The sequence below is a fragment of the Agelaius tricolor genome, unplaced genomic scaffold, assembly GCF_023055355.1.
Source record: "Agelaius tricolor isolate 1412-34295 unplaced genomic scaffold, bAgeTri1.0.p SCAF_20, whole genome shotgun sequence".
In the NCBI taxonomy this organism is placed as follows: Eukaryota; Metazoa; Chordata; class Aves; order Passeriformes; family Icteridae; genus Agelaius; species Agelaius tricolor.
The window spans coordinates 11,087,870-11,107,270 of NW_027269280.1; the positions used below are offsets into that span (position 1 = coordinate 11,087,870).

Genomic DNA, 19,401 nt, shown 5'->3' on the forward strand with positions numbered 1-19,401 from the left:
AACTCCATTCATTAACTCTTTCCTTTTCATCCTGCCTCAACAACAGGATAGTGACTCTTTCCACCAAAGGACAGCCTTGTGCTTGAATTCATCTCTTTGGGAGGCAAACTTTGAGACTGTGTGTGTGAAACTGACTTCTTATTTATGCATCAACTATAAATATGTTCTAAATTGCATGGAATTACAGAAATGTAGGCTGGATGTGATCCCTGAGGGTCTGGACTACTGCCAGCAGTAAATCAGGCCAGCTATGGCTTTATCAGTTAGTTGAGTGAAAATCCTCTATGGATGCAGATTTCACAAAACTCAGCAAATTGTTGCAGAGCTGTGCTGGTCTTCTAGAGAAAATCTAACATCTAATCTGAACCTCCCAAACTTCACTTCATGTTCATTGCTGCTTATTCTTTGCTCTAATACTGCTGGAAGAGTTCTGTGTCACCTTTACTTCAAGTAGTTGTAGGCTGTCACCCTTAGGCCAACCCAAACAAGCTCAGCTTTGCCAGCCCAAACAAGCTCAGCTCCCTCAGCCTCTCCTTGAAGGTCACTGCAGAGTTAAGTTCTGTCTTCTGGGTAGATGCAGACTGGAAATGAGGATGACATTATTAACTGTGAAGGTGGTGAGCCCTGGGACAGGTAGCCTGGAGAAGCTGTGGATGCCCCATTCCTGGATGGGGAATCTGGATGGGACTCTGAGCACCCTGGTCTAGAGAGTGGCCCTGCCATGGCAGGAGCTGAACTAGGTGACCTTAGAGGTCCCTTTCAACCTAAACCATTCTGTGATTCCATCAATGTCTACACACAGAAGGCTGATAGAAGTTTAAGGCTCTCAAACGAGGACAGTCAAGTCCTGGACCACTTTATGTGTAAAACTATGCAGTATTTCAGCTGTGTGGAATATATGCTTAAAATGTTCCTTTTGCCCTTGAGCTAAGTAAGCAATCTAAAGACCTGGAAGAAAATAAAACTAAAAAACTCACCCCACTTGAAACCACTGAGTAAGTGTTGAAAGCAAATTATTATTACCAGGAATAGAAAAGCTGGACTCTATTACCATATAAAAAGCTCAATCTAACGATAAAACATCCAGGTATTTACAATTGAAATATGAATTTTAATGACACTTTGAATATATTTTCAAGAACTGTGACATTTTAAATGAGTATGCTTTTACCAAGAAAATGTTTTTAAGCTAGTTTTTTGCTAACTTCCAGAAATATGCAGTTTGCCTGGGATCCTGTACAATGCTTAAAAAACTCCACCTCCCAAAGCAAACATAAGTATTGTATGCTACAAATTTACTTCTTAGAATGACATGAAGATCCTAATTTGTACTCAGGAAATCTTAATTTGCTGGCACTGTGAAAGACCCTGGAGATTTGTTTTTCTATTCCCTTTATGGGATGCTTGCCCTCTTAGTACTGCTTGTGCCCCAAAATGATCCAAGAGGAGTAGAGCCCATGCACTGGTAAGGCAGCAGCCAGAGGCTTCTGCACAAATGAAACTTGGCTGACTTGGGGCAGTAAAAGCAGAGTGTTAACAGTTGTTTGCTGAGAACTGAAACACACCAAGCCCTCCCTGAGGGATGAAAACCAAGCTCTTGGCCATTTTGTGATTCTCTTGGGTACTCTTACTGCAGGACTGGCAGCACTGCCCTGCCTGGACACTGGCTGGGAAATGTGTAGGTTTTATTATGCTGGCCCATTGGGACATGAAGTTTCTTTTGTCAGCTGCAGCAGCATTATTGTGCCAATCTATCCCTGTTACTGCTTCCCAGAAATGTTGACTCGTGTGGCTGTTCTCTCAGGCACAGGACCAATACTGACTGCCCCACATTTCTATTTTCTTGAACATACCTTTTTCTAGAACTTTCCTCTGGACTTGCAATTCTCTTATGGCTAATGATAAATATAACACCTATCACATGCCTATTTTGTGACTTCTAAATATAATTTTCCTCTACTTCAGCTTACTTAAAAGATATGTATAGCCAGCCACAAGCAATAAATCAGTCTATGAGTATTTCTCCATTTCTGTTTTGTCCCTTTTCTTGTTTGTGGAACAGCCTTTAATACTCTGGCCAGACATAGAAGAGTAAGTAGCCTTTATCTGGATTTTCTAGCATTTCTATGGAGTGATGAATGTCCCACCCTTTCTGACCCTTGAATTCAGTAACCTTTTCCACTGTTCTTCTAAGAGTTTTCTATATATCCTTTCTTTAAATTCCCTTTCATTTATATGTGCCAGCAGAAGCACCTGTTGTCCTGCTCCTTTGCTTGGAAATCCCCTGGCTCAAAAATCTAATCCTTCAGTCAGGAAATTTAATCAAACTTCTCTGTCAGCTCAGCTTCCTTCACTCCAACCATAGCTTGGTGTCAGACTGTACTTAGTAGGATTAACAATTCTGCATTGTTTCTGATCTAGGAACATAAAATAGTTTTGGTATGTAGTATTAAAGATTGCTTTACCCCAGCCTGTCTCTGGCACAAGTATTACTTGTGTGTAACAACTACACAGCAATGTTTAATGAGTGTGCACTCCTAAGACGTGACTGCTGCAGGGTGAAAAGTGTCAGGGATTAATTTTCAAAGCAAATGTTGAGGACTCTGTTAAAGTAATATTCCCAATTAAATCTGCTTTGTGTGGTTTAGTCCAGAGTAAGCCTTAGTAACACTGCAGGGTTTTCTCAGTCCCAGAGAACATACATGATGAAATATTCATGATGTTGTTCATTGTCATCCCATACAATAGCCAAGCCTAAAGGTCCTCTTGTAATTCTCATTCACACTGCCAGGTTCAGTTATCATCTACAGAGTTCTATGTAAAGACAATAGCAATATTCAACAGGAACCACCATGGGACACTGTATGTATGCTGCACTACCACTTTGTAAGGTCTATTTTCCCTTGCTTCTCTGAAAAAGAGGCATCAAATACTGACTACTGCCTCCTCTACCAGTTCTACATTTGCATGTAAAAACTGTAAGTATGAACAATTACAGGACATTACCTTTAAAATAAAGAAGAATTAATTTGGTAGCTTACAAATTTTGTTTGATAATATATAGTTTCCTCCTGATTTGAGAATGAATCTGATTTAAAAAAACTCAAAACAAACTTGTTTCATGCTTAATACATTTTTTTGCCTTCACAATATAAATAGATATCTCCCTATCAAAATCACACAAAATTTCTTCAGGTCTCCACTTCATAATACATATGTTTCTCAGCCTTCTATAAGCTCATTTCATAGCAGAGATTCAATATTCCTCCAATATAAAACCTTTTACCATCCCTTTCAATTTCCTTTCATTGTGGTGGCATAAACTAACACACTATATTAGGTTTTCACCTTTCTACACTTCACAGTCCTCCTCCATGCAGGACACTGAAAGGCACTTGGTAGGAAGGACATAGATGGGTGGCACGTGCATGCATGGATCTGTGTGATAGGTGCTATATTGACATTGCTGCTTTTCATGAGCCTGAGCTCCTTCCTGCTTTGTTTACCAAGTGACTGAGCAGGATTTCCTGCCGTGGTTTTAGACCAATGCAATGAATTGTTTGGGTGATGGGATAATGAGTTTGTCTGCTGGCAGAATAAGTTAAGCTGCTAAGTGTCTTAAGAACACTTCTTAGTGAATTCACTGTGGGGCTTACTCTTCTATGTCACCTCTTCTAATTTTGACAGTTTCAGATTCCAACGTTTTCCAGGAGAATTTTGGGCTCCTAGGATTGGGAAGAAAAAGTTTAGAAACCAAAACAATTTTGTCTAGTCAATCCTTCTTGCTTACCCATCCCTCCTGGGAGATGCCAAGGCTAGAAACAGATATATACAGGACAACCCAGGTAAAGAGTTTTATCCCAGTTTGATTCCACCTCAGTGAGGTTCTTAATTTCTTTGAGAGGCATTGGATTAAGTCTATTTACTTCTCTCCAACAGATAGTTTCTTCTTTTGGATTTTTAGATGAAAGAAATGTTTAAAAACTCATGAAATTATCATAATATTCTCCCATTTTGTCCAGCAGCCACTTGAGCATATACATCCTTGCAGAAGTCTCTTGCTTTGAACAAAAGATGAATCATACAATAGATTTGTCTGCCTCTTACCCAGCACTCAGTCAGGACTGCCTGACTGTTACACAGGAAGGACATTTCAACTGCCACTCATTGGAGTCTTCTTTACAACAGTGTCTCTGTATTCACCCAAGCTCTCACTTGCTTTCTGTACTTTTGTTTGGGAAATTATTCTGTTTTCCCTCTGCCTTTACTCAAGCATAGTTTGAATTCCTGAACTACTTTGACTATGAGTGTCCTGGACAATGGTATTTCCTTCATTTGTTTTGTAGACTCTCCTTATTTCAGAATGGATTCCTTTTTTTTTTTTTTTTCTATTAAACCTAAGGAAAAACATCCAACTGATTCAATTTTCAATTCCTTTTTACCCCACTACCCCTTCTTCAAATACTTTGCTTCATCTGCTTTCTTCAGAAGATTTTAAGTCATGGATCTCTAAAGAAGATATTTGAAATAGAGAGTTTGATGCCATTTTGTGAAACAGCTCATAGCTACCAGCATATGCTAAATGTCAGCCACTATTGCAAGGAAAGCCTCTACAGGAAAATGGCAATAGCTTCCACTGGCTATTCCAAGATTTACTGACATTTAAAGATTTTCTAACTTTTCTAGAAAGTAAATATTACTATTCCTGCACAAATTTTATTCATTATTGTTTATGGCTTACACAAGAAAAATTTTACTTGGTTTTGTTAGTGTTTTCAAATCCCCAAGTGCCTACCAGTTTTAAAATAATGACGATGAAAGAGATATAATGACTGAAAGATGAAGTCCTTAAGCTTTTAATACAAATGACAGTTGATTCCCCTATTTGTGATAGTTTCTCTCTTCATAATTTTTCATTTTTAATTTCAAAGCTCTCCCAGCTGTGACTAGAAAGCTTTAATGTGAAAGCTGAAAGGAGAAACTACATTACAATTTGGCTCCATTTACAAACTCTGTTCTTTTAATTACTTGCTATCTTGATAACTGGGTCTTCCCTTTTGAAAATGCTTACTTGTTCAGAACTCCTTCCTGCTAAGCACACCTCTACTGTTCCACAGGCTGACCAGGGATGCTTGTGCCTCTGCAAACTATTGCAAGCATAAAAGCAGCCATCTGTTCCTTAGCATGTTCTTTCCCTTAAGCAACCAATTCCTTGTTCTTATGCTCAGAGAAGAATTTGCAATTAGCCCCCAACAAGGCCATCTGGGTAAGGCACTGGCATTATCTTGGTTATACCCCAGCTTGTGTATAATTATAAAATTACAGCAGCACATTTTTTTCTGACCACCTGGCTACGTACTCCCTTCAGAATTCCAGAACTGGAAAAGACACTGCAGAGAAGATTGCCTATCATTATTTTACTGTTTTATGACACCTTTGGGACTCATCCAACAATTTCTCCTATTTTTATTATAATAAGCTATAACCCTCTCAAGTTCACTTTCCCTATGATATGGAAAGCAGTTTACAGTATTGTCAACAGCAGAAATGAGCCTGTTTTGCTGGGAGTAGATGAGTGGATATAGCATTGTATGTTTAGTGTCAGCCTCGACCTTAGAACTGTGGATGTATCACTAAAGGTATGGCAAGAAATCACGTGGGATGAGGAGATGGAGCAGTGCTGGGGAGAAGTGTGGAGAGCTTTTTGGATAATTGGCTAGCTGAGAAAGGCCACTTCAATGTGATACTGTTGGATAAGGATAAGGATAGCAACCAGTGTCCAATCACTGACAGAGGTCATGGTGACCTTTGCTGAAACAGGAAGATGGGGGAGAAAATCGCTTGCCAGAAAATGAAGATAGCCTAGGTAGAGAAGCTATAAGAATGTAAACATAGAAACAAAATAATCATTAGAGCATAGAAGTAGGTGTGGTTGATCTAAGTGTGCTTTAACCAATAATGAGCTCAGCTTTTGCAATATGTATAAGCTTCATTAACACCAATATAAATATGTGTGAGCTATCAATAAACTTTGGGATTTGCTGTTCACGCCTATTGTGTGAGGCAATTCCTCTGCCGATCATGACAGAGAAGGACTCAGGGATGCTGGTGAGTGAGGGCTGGCCCTGCCCTGTCCATGTGTGCTGGGACACAGAAACCTCCCTGTGCTGGGCTGAGCCCCCAGTGTGGGCAGCAGGGAGGGGGGCTCTGCCCCACTGAGGTGAGCCCCACCTGCAGAGCTGCCTGCAGCCCTGGGGTCCCAGCACAGGAAGAACAGAGTCAGTCCAGAGTTGGAGTGAGTCCAGAGGAGAGCCACCAAGTTGATCAGTGGGATGGAGCACCTCTCCTATAAGGAGAGGCTGAGAAAAATGGGATTGTTCAGCCTGGAGAAGACAAGGGTTAGGGGTAACCTCACTGTGGACTTCCAGTAAGGAAAGGAACCTACAAGAAAGATGGAGAGAGACTAAAAAAAGGCCTGCAGTGACAGGACAAGGGGGAATGGCTTCAAACTGGAGGACAGGAGATTCAGATTAGGTATTAATAAGAAACTCTTCCCTGTGAGAGTGGGGAGACAATGGTACAGGCTGCCCAGAGAATCTTTGGATGCCCCATCCCTGGAAGCTTTCAAGGCCAGGCTGGGTGAGAGTGGAAGGTGGCCATGGCCATGGCAGGAGATTTGCAGCTGGATGGTATTTAAGCTCCCTTCCAGCCTGAAGCACTGTATGACTGTAGGATTTCAAGACTTGGGTTTTCCTTTCTGATACATTTCCTTGTTGTCCATTGATACATTTTCCTTCTTTGGCTATTAAAATCATGACCTGGATTTGGGGGGTTCATTTCCCAAGGTACATCACACATTTATACCATGCAACCACAGCCTAGCACTGGCATAATATCACCTGCATCTTTGTTGGAAATGATTCTCGGTTGGCTTACTCACCTTTCAGCTAAAAGAAATGGTATTTAGTTTAGTTAAGGATATTATGAATTTCAGATCTGGAGCCAATATTAAAATATTACATTGAAGAAGAAATTTCTTAGGTGTCAAGATCAACAATTTACTAATATTTTCTTTACATCCCACAAGAGATCACCAAGTTTACAATAATTTAAAACTGTCCTCTTGTATGTGTTCAAGACATCTCCCAGTTTATGGAAGGCTTTTAACTCTCTGCTTTTGTCCTTGGATTACAGATTCCAATGGAAGATTTGGTAGTAGAGAGACAGTGTTATGATTCACTACAAAATACAGCAATGACCACAAACCTCTTAAAATGCAATATCCTGTTGGTATGATTGTTCTGAGAGTTGGCCAAAAACCTATATTAGCTCTAAAAGATTTTTTTCAGACTATTAGTAGCAAAAGCATTTTGACTGAGATAAAAATGTCTTGCTTGGTTATTTATCAGTTACAAAATCAGGAAAGGAAATCTTGAGCATTTGAAAACAGACCTATGATGTTTCAGGGGATTATCTGTTGTGTCAGTGTTTGCCCAGTGAAAAGAAATGCACAAACATATTTTTAAAGCTATGTTTTTCCACCTATAAATCTGTGGATATTTAAGCTAGGCTGGAGTGTCAGATGAGCCCAGCTCACAAAGGAAGCAGTAAACAAGCAGCCCCAACCAGCAGTGTCTGGCTGAGCTGGTGTTTCAGGGTGCCTCGAGGGGCTGGTGAGTCAGCGCTGCCCTGGCTGCCGGCAGTGCCAGCCTTGCCGGCGCTCCTGGGGCCGGGCAATGAGCAGCAGTGCCAGCAGCCCTGGCTTCACTGCAAACACAGAGCTAACCTAACCTTTCCTCCATGGAATCCCAGAACACAGGATGCAATCCTCACCAAGCTGACCCTTAGCAAATGAAAAGGAGTAATAACACAAAGGGAGGAAAGTGTAAGAGGTAATTTGAAAAGCTTATGAAAATCAGTCTGCTCCTATTTCAGCAACTATGCATTGTTAAGAGGCATCTTTTCAGTATACAGCTTTAGTGTAAGAATAATGATCAAAACTGCTGCAGATTTCCTTTGAAAGAATAACAACACATTTCATTTCCAAATAAAACAACATAAAAAGAAAATTTTAAATAAATTATATTTTCATATTAATGTTTGTGTAATAAACAGTGCATGATTATTCTCTCTTCCTCTCACCAGGTGACTACTGAAATCAAGGGAGATGCACTAGACACAACTGATACAAATTTCAGGAGAATTTAGAATTTATATTAGAAATACTTTTTTTCTATTAAAAGCCAAAGTCATCCTCTTTCCACCACTGTTTGTTCTTTCCAAACTGGAGAACTGGCCAGAATACTTCACAGCTAAACAACAACAAAAATGCCCAGACTGATTATTTTCATCCCCTCTGAACACAAGCCAGACAAATGGAACACATACATATTTGCAAATAGTCTTGTAAACCAAATATACCCTTGGTTTTTGATATCCCAAATCCCTGCTGTTCACTTCCCCTGGATCACTCCCATGACTCATGATGTATGCATAACATTTTCTGAAACCTAAGCAGGCTGGAAAAATATTGACCTTGCCAAAAATGCCTGATTGAGACATTTTCTGTATCTACTTTTGACAATACCTGAGTGATATTTCTTTTAATAATCTATAATATTTTCTATTCAAAACACAACATTTATTGACACGTATTTATAGGTGTAAACCAAGCAATAAACACAGCCTCCCAAGAGCTTGGTACCATGGACAGCTCCAGCTGCATCAGTGTAAATGTCACAGAGGCAGCAATGCCCCAGGAACATTCAAGACAGCTGCTGATTTTTAACAGACCTCTCTTCTTTCAGTCTGTAGCAGCATTGGATTTTAATTTCCAAACATAACTGTGGTGGTCATGCTCAACTGTTCTTAAATGGAGTTCACCTGCTCAGGGCAGCAGACAGAGCTGTGAGCTTGCCACAGCTCTGCTGAAGCACTATTGCTGACACTGTTGTTTCCTCTCCTACAGAGTCGAATGGCAGAAAGTTTGCGTCTGTTTGATTCCATCTGCAACAACAACTGGTTTATCAACACTTCCCTCATCCTTTTTTTGAATAAGAAAGATCTGCTGGCAGAAAAAATCCGACGCATCCCCCTAACAGTCTGCTTCCCTGAATACAAAGGCCAAAACACGTACGAGGAGGCAGCGGTCTACATCCAACGCCAGTTTGAGGACTTGAATCGCAACAAGGAGACCAAGGAGATCTACTCACACTTCACCTGTGCCACTGATACCAGTAACATACAGTTTGTGTTTGATGCAGTGACAGATGTCATCATTCAGAACAATCTCAAATACATTGGCCTCTGCTAAGAATCCTTGGGTTTAATCTGTTTTCCTGGAGTGATAAAAAAGGGGCTAACTTCTTCCACTTCAGTGGAAAAAAATTGGGCAATGCTTAATAGCCCAAGGAGAGAAAATGGGGAAATCTGATATATGAACACAGTTCCTCTTATGCCCCCTTAACCTGCTACATAATTTTCCCCAAATATATGTTCTGGAGAGTGAGAGCCTCCTCTCCAAGAAAACCAAACACCCCCAGTTAAAAAAAACCCAACCAAAAACTCAAAAACCCCCAAACAAAAACAAAAAAAAGAGATTGAGGCCAAACTCTGTGGAGATGTTTCACCACAGTCACTGCACTTTTATTCCATTTGTCTCATTCCATTTCCTACAGTGGGAGTGTTATCATGTTCTGTGTAAGAAATGACTTTTCATCCAGTTGTCCTAAAATTTTATTGACATAAAAATATAAATCTGGTGAGTGAGAGATGAACTTGTTTGAAGGGTGGAGAGCAGAATGCTTGTGTTTGGGAGAAAAGCTAGTTCAAACCAGAAGCTACTGAATGAGAGAGTTTAAGTGAAATACTTCTTCAATCTGTAGAGAGTGGGCATGCAGCCACACTATTGGTATCCACAGTCAAGAGTATGTACACATCCATCATGTATGCACATGCACATGACCTCAGCATATACTATGTACACACCTCTGCTTTACTTTACTGTTTCTCATGGACACCTTGCCTATTAAAGGAATTGTTGGTGCACACCTGTTTTGTGAGTTCCTAACTGACTAGCAGCTCTTTCTGCTCTTTCTGGCTTCAAATATGCAGCAAAACTACATGAAATGAATCTCTGAATAGGCCAAATTAAGGTCGGTGTTTCTTCTACTCTTAAGGAGTTTTATACATCAGAACAGTCTTCTTTTACATCTTTTTTTGCCAAATCTTGTGGTGTTTCATGAAAAACCAAATTATATTTAAGAAGTAGGTTAGTGTTCCTTTTTTAATACAGATTAAAAAAAGAAATCACAAAGCAATTTTTTAAATTATTGTTGTAGTGTCTGGATTGCTGAATGTGAAAGTTGCCAACGGACAATTCTGTTCCACTGCTCCAAATACCTTCTGGGTATTGTAATATTATACCAGATTTCCCAAGAAGCAGGAGCCATGGAGATTGTGTAGTGTATAACCTCAAAAGTCTTTTTTTGTTGGTTTTTAAAATTATTTTTAAAATGTGATGTGTTATTAGAAGGTTAAAGATGAGCGATATGAACAATAACTAAATGTCTTGTTATTTCAATTTAATAATTTAAATTATTTACAGTTTAGTGAAGTTAAGGAAACTGAAGAGATGCAATCCTCAGCTCCAGGTTTCATCTCATAAAGAAACACTACTGGATGCAGTAACATTCCTGCAAAAGTTTGAATGCATAAGAAGCTCTGTGGGACTACACTGGAAAATCTCATATGGATTATATAGACCTAAGTCTTTGGTCAGTTGGTTCTTTCCCCTGCCATAGAAAAGACTTCTTAAAGACATCAGTGTAAAGTTGGTGTGTAAATAAATGTTTGATAACTGTAAAGCACATAGTACACAGAGACACAGACACACATGCACACTGGAAAATCACCTTCTACTTTTGTTCCCCTTATATACTATGATTAGTGCAAGAAATCTCAGCCAAGGGCTCTAAGAAAATTAAAACAAAATGGTTAATAATATCAACATTTAAATTGTCCACTTCAAAATAAATAATTCAAATGATACTGAATGTGTCTATAGTGTGTTCATTAAGTAGTGTTATGACAGTTACTTGATTGGTTAATGCTTGTGAAGTTTTCTTAATTTTGAACCAGATATTTTATCCCTGCATTGAGGACATGGGGTCCCTTTAAGCATTCCCTGCCAACTGTTACACCTGAGGAGTAGAGGCAAAAGATCAAATGAGGCTGTGCCTTCAAGGTATAAAGGCCCAGAGATCTGTCATGGCACACAGTGAGTTTTCAGTTCTCACCTGTGGTGAGGAGCTGCTGCCTGCCTGGGATATTTGCACTCAGGCTGCCTGGCTTGGCGAGTTTACTAAAATCTGTATCTAGTAATTCCTAGTACAAGCTCCTCTACGTTTTCTTTACTATAAATTGCTATCGTTTACTGGGGAAATTGTGCAGTATTTCTAGTCTAATTTGCTTTTTTACATGTCATATCCAATTATTAGCCAGCTGAATTGTGGAAAAGGTGGGAAGTGAGTCAGGGCTCCCTCTCCCAATGAATGCTCTAATAGATGTTGTGTGTCCTTCACCTCTTGCTTTCATTGCACTGTGGCCTGTTCAGATTAGTGAAAGGAGAGACAAGAAAAGGCAGCATCCATTACAGCACAGCTTCCAGGTAAGAAAGCTGGATAAAACCAAAGTGGAGTCAATTATCAGGAGGGTAACAGACACTTTATATTAAAAACCAAATCTTTATTCAATTAAGGAGGTCTTTCTACCATAAGTGTTAGAGATGATGAGGTAGAGAACCCAGGACATTTTAACAAAGGCCCAAGGGGATTTCTAAAGGAAAGCAGCCAGTTCCAGTCCTCATTGAGTGAAAGTTATCTTGGAAAGGAGAAATGAAAGTGAAGCACCACCTGTGCTCCTACTTGACTTAAAATCAGAGGCATGGGGAGGAACAAATAAGTAAATAATTATGTTTAAATAATCAGGTCACATAATAATGTTTTCTGAATAGCAATTTCTTGCTATTAACTCTCTAATAATTTAATTCCTATGATGTTTTTTATTTTAATATTCTTAGTAATTCATGGTTACTCTGTTTTCCCTCTGAAGAATTCAAGATGTTAAAATAAATTATGTTTTATACAGAGTTTTCTTCACAAAAAATTCTGATTGTATAAGAAAACTGAGGCATAGCAAAGTTAGAACTAAAAAATCTGTTGGCTGAAGACAGGTGCTGAAATGAAATCCCTTGACTCTTAGTCATCCACCTGGATAAATCATGCAATAAATTTGCATCTATTTTCTCAGTTCTCAGGTTTATCAGTGATGCAGTGCACTGCCACCTGAAAGAGCTGCATTAATACAGCTGGGATTTCACTTCACCTGGGCAACAATGACATTCACAGAAGAGAGGTCCCATCTGCTGCAGTAAGAATGCCATCTGTCCTTTCAGCATTTGCACTCCATACAGCAAAACAACTTCTGAAGGGAAAAAGGTATCCTTAAAGAGTCCTTATCCACACATTCAATTAGTTATGATTTTTCAAGGGTGAAAGAGTGGAGACACTAAGATCAGCAGTGTAGGAGAAATTTTATCTCCTGGGCTCTTCCCAAACAGAGGTTCTGGCAAGCTTAAAAATCCATCTCCCCATCCATTCCACCTCAATTTTCACCTAAAAGGATGAAGTACCCATAAATGACAGGATAGGTAATGGGTAAGAATTCTTCAACCTTTCCAGTGTTAACCACACCATAATGAAAGATATTTTTGCCTAGACCTATTTTTGCAGTTGCTATTTCCAAGGTCATTTATCATTGCATAACACCCTTTCACTAACATTATCAAGTATTATATATGTCAACTAATTGTTTTTATAAAGAGAGGAAGTTTTGCTATTAATTTCTTTAATGTTCCTAATTTTCTCCTCCTCTGGCCCTTCTCCCTCCTCTATCCTCTACTGAACATATCTATCCACCTATCTATCCATCTATCTACCCATCTATCTATCTATTTTTGTCTTTCTTCTGCCCATTATTTTTTTTTCACTAAGTTGTTGTTTCTTCTGGAAATGTTACTCCTCAGTGTTCTCCCAGTCTTTGTGCATTTTCCTACCTTTTGGTTTTTAACTATCTCACAGTCCCTGGAAGATACTGGTACACATCCTTAAATTTAGGAATCAAAAATACTCTGTAAGTGGATTTGCTCAAAATAACCACATTTTCCTAAATGACTCCTTTTTGGAGAAAGACCAGGTGGCCTGGCCCAGAGCCAGCTGGAGTCACTGACCACCTCCCAGTTAAAACAGCTATACTTCATGCCAAGGGCATGTCCAGCTTCTGTTCCTTTCTGTCTAGCACAGAGCACGTTGCAAATGACCTCAGCCCCAGGGAACAGCACAAGGGAGCTGTGGAGGGCTGCAGGAGCTGCTGAGCTCCTCACCCAGGGTACCCCCATTACCCTAGGACAACATCCTACCTCGTTTTCTGGATGTGAGGTGTAGAAGTGAATGCAAGGAGTAAAACAGTTTCTTGGCTAGCTGAAAAGGGCTGAATTACCAAGCAGAGACAATTTCTGTATCTGTGATATGTCAAATGAATTATGTCAGGCCTTGTGACTCTTAGTACTTATTGGAAAATATCTGTGGTTATCCTTGATTCTTCCCCAAATTGTCTCATAGCAAAAATTTTTGCACCTTTTTGTTTTCCTTTTAAATTGCCCTCTGTATGTGAGTCCATTCTTCACTGACACAATTCTGCTCCAGGATTTATCTTCCAGCTCTTAAATTCAGGCATGTATATTTTTATAGATACATTATATTTTTAATCTAAATAAATAGAATACATGACTCAAAAAACCCACCTTTTCCAAGAGTTATTACTCAGAGCTGCTTTTACAGACTTTTCCATACTGATGTTCACAAAGTTAGTTGTTTAGCCCAACATATTAATATCCTTCATATGAATGGAATTATTGAAGACTTTGAAAACGATTGCTTGCATGTAAAAGTACATCTTTAGCTTTTTTAGAATTCATGTACAGTTAGCAAGGCTCTTTTAATTCTTTTCAAGTATCAGTAGTGAAATTGAATTTCTCAGACAATATACTTTGCTATGAATTTAACCAGCATGGCTTTTTAACTGAACATTTCTACTGAATTGTAACTGAATTTCAGTTACAATTTTATTTTACAAATTTTAATTTTTATCAACTGAAGAGAAGTTTAAGACTGATGTTCAGATTAAAACACTTATGAAACTAATGCACTGTGATGAACAGCTGCTCCACACCTTGAACAGAAGGGAAAAAGTGAAATTTTGATGCAAGATTCTGAAATACCAATTCAAGCATGCAGTGCACTGTATCTTGAGCAGGCAGCCTTAACTTGCATAAAACCTAACTTAACTAAGGAAAACTAAGATGAGCAAAAATAGACAAGATACTCTTTTTAAACATGAGTTTCAAGGGAAATGGAATCAATTAAATCTGGAGCATAGGTGAATGTACCTGATTTTCTCTCAGCGTTGTCTGCTTGAATACCTAACTGCTTAAAACCTCCTACCTTCAGGTAATCTCGCCAGCATGTCAAAAACCTGATGGGTGTTCCTCCGACAGACATCTGCTGGATCATCCAGGAGCCCAGCCAGGGCAGAAATGACTCCACTTCGTAGTAGCCCTTCCCTAAAAACAACAATGGAGGGCAGATTTAACTCAATGTAATAAAACTTGGATGTATTTGAGATATTTAGTCTTAGCTGCTCTTCTTTATGCTGCATCTATCTGACAAGACTTAGGAGCTGTTCTTATTTCTCACTGAAACATCACTTCCCAGAGGGTTCAGTAAACTTTGGAGCTGCACCCACCTGCCAATGCTGTGCAAAGCCATGACAGAGAGAACTTCTGTTGTTTTCTGCCGGACAGTTTGGTCTTCATGCACCAGCAAAGCCTTCAGGCTATCCAAGAACCCTACGAGACATCAGAATTCATTTTAACACTTCTTCCTTCCAGCATTCATTTGGAAATAGCAATATTCAGCATTTATCTCACAATTTCAAGTGCCTCAGAATTTTCAGCTTGTCCTGACAGTGAAATTCTCATTGTCATATCTCAAGTAAGGAAGAAACTTTCAAATTTCAAGGCCTACTGCCAAAAATGTCACGCTACAAACAAGCTCCTGACTCCTTATCAAGTTAAATCCTAATCCTGCAAATAAAAAGTGACATAACTCTAAAAATAAGACAGTAGAGCTATTGATGTCTTTAGAAAAGCGTGTTTTTGCAGGATTGACACTCACTTGTCTTTTTTGAACAGAAATAAATGTGGTGAACCATTAATGATTGTGTATGCACATATGGCACTCACCAGAGCCAAAAAACCTAACCCCAAACTAACAAAAATCTCACATTGCTTTGGCAATCAACTGTTCATCAAACACTAACTTAATACATTTTGAACATGACTAGTCTCTTTTATGAGTGGAAAAAAATGTAAAGGAAGTAAATGGAGAAAAAAGCAGTAGCAAACAAGGAATTTTTGTGTGTGTTACATAATGAGCTATGTAGATATACCACAGACTGATAAAAATTGCAAAAATAAACTTGTGGTTAGGGTTCCCCCCCCAAAAAAAAATCAAAACTCAGGATTCTTCCAGGCTTTCAAAATAAGTGGTGGCTAGATGTAGTCCTGATGAGTAAGATAAATTTGGTTATATTCCTTTCTTTTCTAATTTCTCATTAAGTTCCAGGCGAGTGGGTAATGATGGTGAAGGGGTTCTAACTTTGAACTAAGTAGGTAGGGGGTTTTTTACTAGCCTATGTTAGGAATTAGCTAAAATTGGAATAAAGTCTGGGGACGTGGTTTAGTGGTGACCATGGCAGGGCAGAGTTAACAGTTGGACTGGATTATCTCAGAGGTCTTTCCCAACCTTAACAATTCTATGATTCTATGGAAAGAATGATTCTGCACTACTTTTGTATTTAGAGGTTGATAAAACTTACAGTGAGCCAGTGATGAATCCTAAAGTGATGATAATTCTTATAATAACTGTCATGTATACGGTATTATAATATTCTTTACCTTTCTAAGGTAAAACAAACAGGAAATTTTTCCTGGGCACCTTGCATGATCGAAGACAGTGTAAGGAAAAAGGAAGAAAGTGAAGTGGGGTTGGCCCCTCAGCCTGCCCCAGTGTGTCAGAGCTGGTGAGAACAGCCCACTTACCCAATGCTATTGCCTGGTAGACTTGTTCAGGATCGTGCACCAGATCGCAGAGAGCCACCAGCGCCCGCTGCTGCGTCAGCAGCTCGGGAGACTGCAGCTCCTCATTCAGCTTAGGAAGGGCCCTCCTCCCAAAGGCCAGAGCAGCTTTGGTGGGGTCTATGTCAGGGGGGAGATAGGCTGAGATACGGGGTTGTGCCATCCCAAATCTTCCTGAGAAAGATTCTCCCTATCCCTAAAAATAGTCCAAGATGGCTGTACTCGGTGACTGGGCAGATAATGTACCATAAAGACACCTACTGACTTTAAACAGGGCTCTGTGTCCCCAAGGAGCTCTTTGAGCAAACATACACTGTCGGGAAGCTGTGAAAGAGGCTGGAATCGTGCATCATCAGCACTAATGTGTGTTCATCTGCTGAATTGTCTTAATCTGGTTTAATTCTCGCTGAACACTGTAAAGAAAAGACAGAGAGAGAGAAAGCTTAAAATTTCAAGGAAGGATATTAAAATTGATAAAGGGAATGCTTTTTAAAGGGTTCAAGCGAAGAGGCCCAATGCGCAAAATCGGAGGGGACTCATAATAAAATTAAAGCAAAGGAAAGCGAAATACTTCTTTTTTCCCAAAGGAAAAAAAAAAAAAGGCATTTTAAAGGGATCTGGTTAAATCCTGCCCTCAGATTTCGGTAACGTTTGATAGAATACGTGAGGGCTGCCCCTCCGCCCCCCGCCCTTCCCTCAGTACGGGAAGCGCCTCAGCAGATTGAACACTTCGACCTCCAATATAGAAAACTGCTAACAGCAAAAACAACCCCAAAAGTTAAAACAGCCACTAAACAACTTCACTTCTCCCTTCAAGGCAAACGAAAGAACTAAATAATCGAAAGCGCCGTGTGCCATTACCGAGCCCCCGCTCCCGCCCCTCAGCGCCGGCCGCCCCTCAGCGCGCGCGTGCCCCGGTTGCCACAGCGCCCGCTCTTTGCGTACGCGCCTCTTCGTGAATAGCGACCAACGCCGCCGAGCCGCGGGTCGGGCTGCGTCAGCAGCGTGAGCACCGCGCTTGGCAGTGCCCGCGCTGAGGGACTTACGTCAATGGCGTAGGTGGCAGTGGGGGCGCGGCCGCTGAGGGGAGCCGTGAGGGCACGGGGGATGTCGCCGTGAGGTCCCGGAGTGGCGGCTCAGTTCTGCCTCAGTTCTCTGCTCAAGTGTGGAGTCTCTCTCCTCTCCCCTTGTTTTCAAAGTAGTTTTACTTGAACAAAATCGAGGAAAATTCCCAGCGAACAAAATGGTGGTCAAGTTAAGGGCAGAAATACAGCAGGCGAGTGCCTTGGGCTACAAGGGCTGAAGGGACCCCGGTAGTTTTGGACTAGATTTTCTTTCCTAATCTTCTCCAGAATGTCACTATGAACAGCTAGAATGTGTAGTAAGGGTTTCCATTATTACTTTCACATAGCTGTTCAGACGAAGGTACACGGGAAGAACGGATCATTGCAATGTTGTGGCACAATTTAAGGGTGTTCTGGGTTGTCAGATGTTATCTGGCATCAGGAAAAAAACTCTGAACAGCTTGTGCTATAAAAGGATAGTGCAGATAGTGAAGTCGTTGAGATGTTTTTCATTATGTCTGAGTAACAATTGTAATAATCAAAGTTCTTAAAAAGGATTTTACAAATCCAAAGTAATTCTGATCAGCCGGATTAAAATGCATCACAGGAATAGGTTCTGGTTTGTTGATCTTCAAAATCCATAAAAGAAAAATTGCTACTCTAAAAAGGAAAGGATTCATTTTTCTGCAACATTTTAGAGCTGATTATTTACTTTACAGGTGATTTACCTGAATTAGATTAGACTTCCACTATGTACTTGTAAAAGTTCACCTGATTTCCATAGGAAGAACATGAACTTTTCTCAGCGTAGAAAGAGCAGGACCAAATCAGAGACCTGTCCCTCAGTGTTACCTCTGCTTTTGGTGTGAGTTGTTCTGTCTTTTCCTTCACTGCAACTTGGAGTACTGATTTTGTTAGTGGTCATGACGTTAACTTATTTTATGTATGCCTTCCTCATATCCTTTGTCTATCCACAGAAGCTGCTGGCACTACTGTTCTTGCAATGTTGAGATAAGGAGGGTTGTGATGCCATGGAGACACTGTGTTCCCAGCCCTCCCTGCTGACTGAATCCCCTTTCAGCTCTTTAAGAAGAGACAATATGCATCCTTCTCAGAATGTTTAGCAGCTTTTTATTTCTTTAATTATTTTCCTGTAATGGTGTGTCTTATTTGTTGATATGGTAAGTTGGGATGTGATTGTGTGTGTGTCAGATTTAGATTGAATACATCAAGTATAAGTGAAAATCGCCTCTCAATTTTGAAATATATCTGTGTGGTTGTCTTGGTCCCTCCTGTACTTTGCATTCACTCAGATTGTGGTTTTTGTAGCTTAGTTTGTGAAAGAGCTCTAGGAGAGAAGCACTGAGTGAATCTGTGTACACTGGACAAGTGTTTACCTTGCTTAGGAGGTGTTGAACTGCAACTAGAACATGCAGGAAGCAAGTTAGCGTTTGAAACTCTTACCAACTCGTGGAGTTCTTGTTTTCAGAACTACACTAATAGTTCTGACTTTAATTAAGACATTAATATTACCATAAAATCATTCAAGCTGGCCAGAAGGGCAGGAGCATACCATAACAAGGGTCTAGACCTCTGGAGGTTTATTGGTTACAAGTAGCATAAGTGGAATTCTCCATATGCTAATAGATAAATTCTGTAATGTCACCTTCTTTGCTGAACAACCCATCAGCTACAAATCTGGGTTCTTTGTGGGGAAGTGGGTGTCTTGGTACAGTTGAGATCATATTTGTGCCTGAAGTGATTTAAAAGCAATTTCTCATGGAGGAGAATGTAGGGGGAGAGAATATAAGAAAATAAAGATAGTGTAGAAAGTAATCTTACCCCTAAGGAGTTGCAGCTGGGCCAATTATCAAAGATTAGGAACAGGCCTGGCTTTACCAGGCCACAGGTGTAAGCAATGAGAAGGAGAGTGCTATAAAAGAGTGGGGTGGCCCCTTGAGAAGGGAACTGGGGTCAGTGGCTGCTTTGTGAAGAAGAAAGAGCCAGTGCTGTGAGGAGCTACTCATGAGAAACACCAAGAAAAAGTGTGAAACTTTGGTGAGAGGAGCCAAAGGTATGGAA

The 19,401-nt window shown here is 40.1% G+C and overlaps 2 protein-coding genes across 2 annotated transcripts in view; one reads left to right on the plus strand and one right to left on the minus strand.

Moving 5' to 3' along the window:
• The window catches only part of GNAZ (G protein subunit alpha z), a 52,247-nt gene extending 41,198 nt beyond the window's left edge, over window positions 1-11,049 (plus strand). The window contains exon 3 of the mRNA XM_071445599.1: window positions 8,969-11,049. Coding sequence (XP_071301700.1) covers window positions 8,969-9,313 — 345 coding nt within the window. The 3' untranslated portion in view covers window positions 9,314-11,049. The remainder of the gene's footprint in view (window positions 1-8,968) is intronic.
• Window positions 1-17,165, minus strand: part of RSPH14 (radial spoke head 14 homolog) — a 76,199-nt gene extending 59,034 nt beyond the window's left edge. Inside the window, exons 1-4 of the mRNA XM_071445600.1 lie at window positions 17,117-17,165; window positions 16,220-16,668; window positions 14,863-14,965; window positions 14,562-14,680 (exon numbers count right to left, since the gene is read on the minus strand). Coding sequence (XP_071301701.1) covers window positions 14,562-14,680; window positions 14,863-14,965; window positions 16,220-16,418 — 421 coding nt within the window. The 5' untranslated portion in view covers window positions 16,419-16,668; window positions 17,117-17,165. The remainder of the gene's footprint in view (window positions 1-14,561; window positions 14,681-14,862; window positions 14,966-16,219; window positions 16,669-17,116) is intronic.
• Between the last annotated feature and the right edge of the window lie 2,236 nt (window positions 17,166-19,401).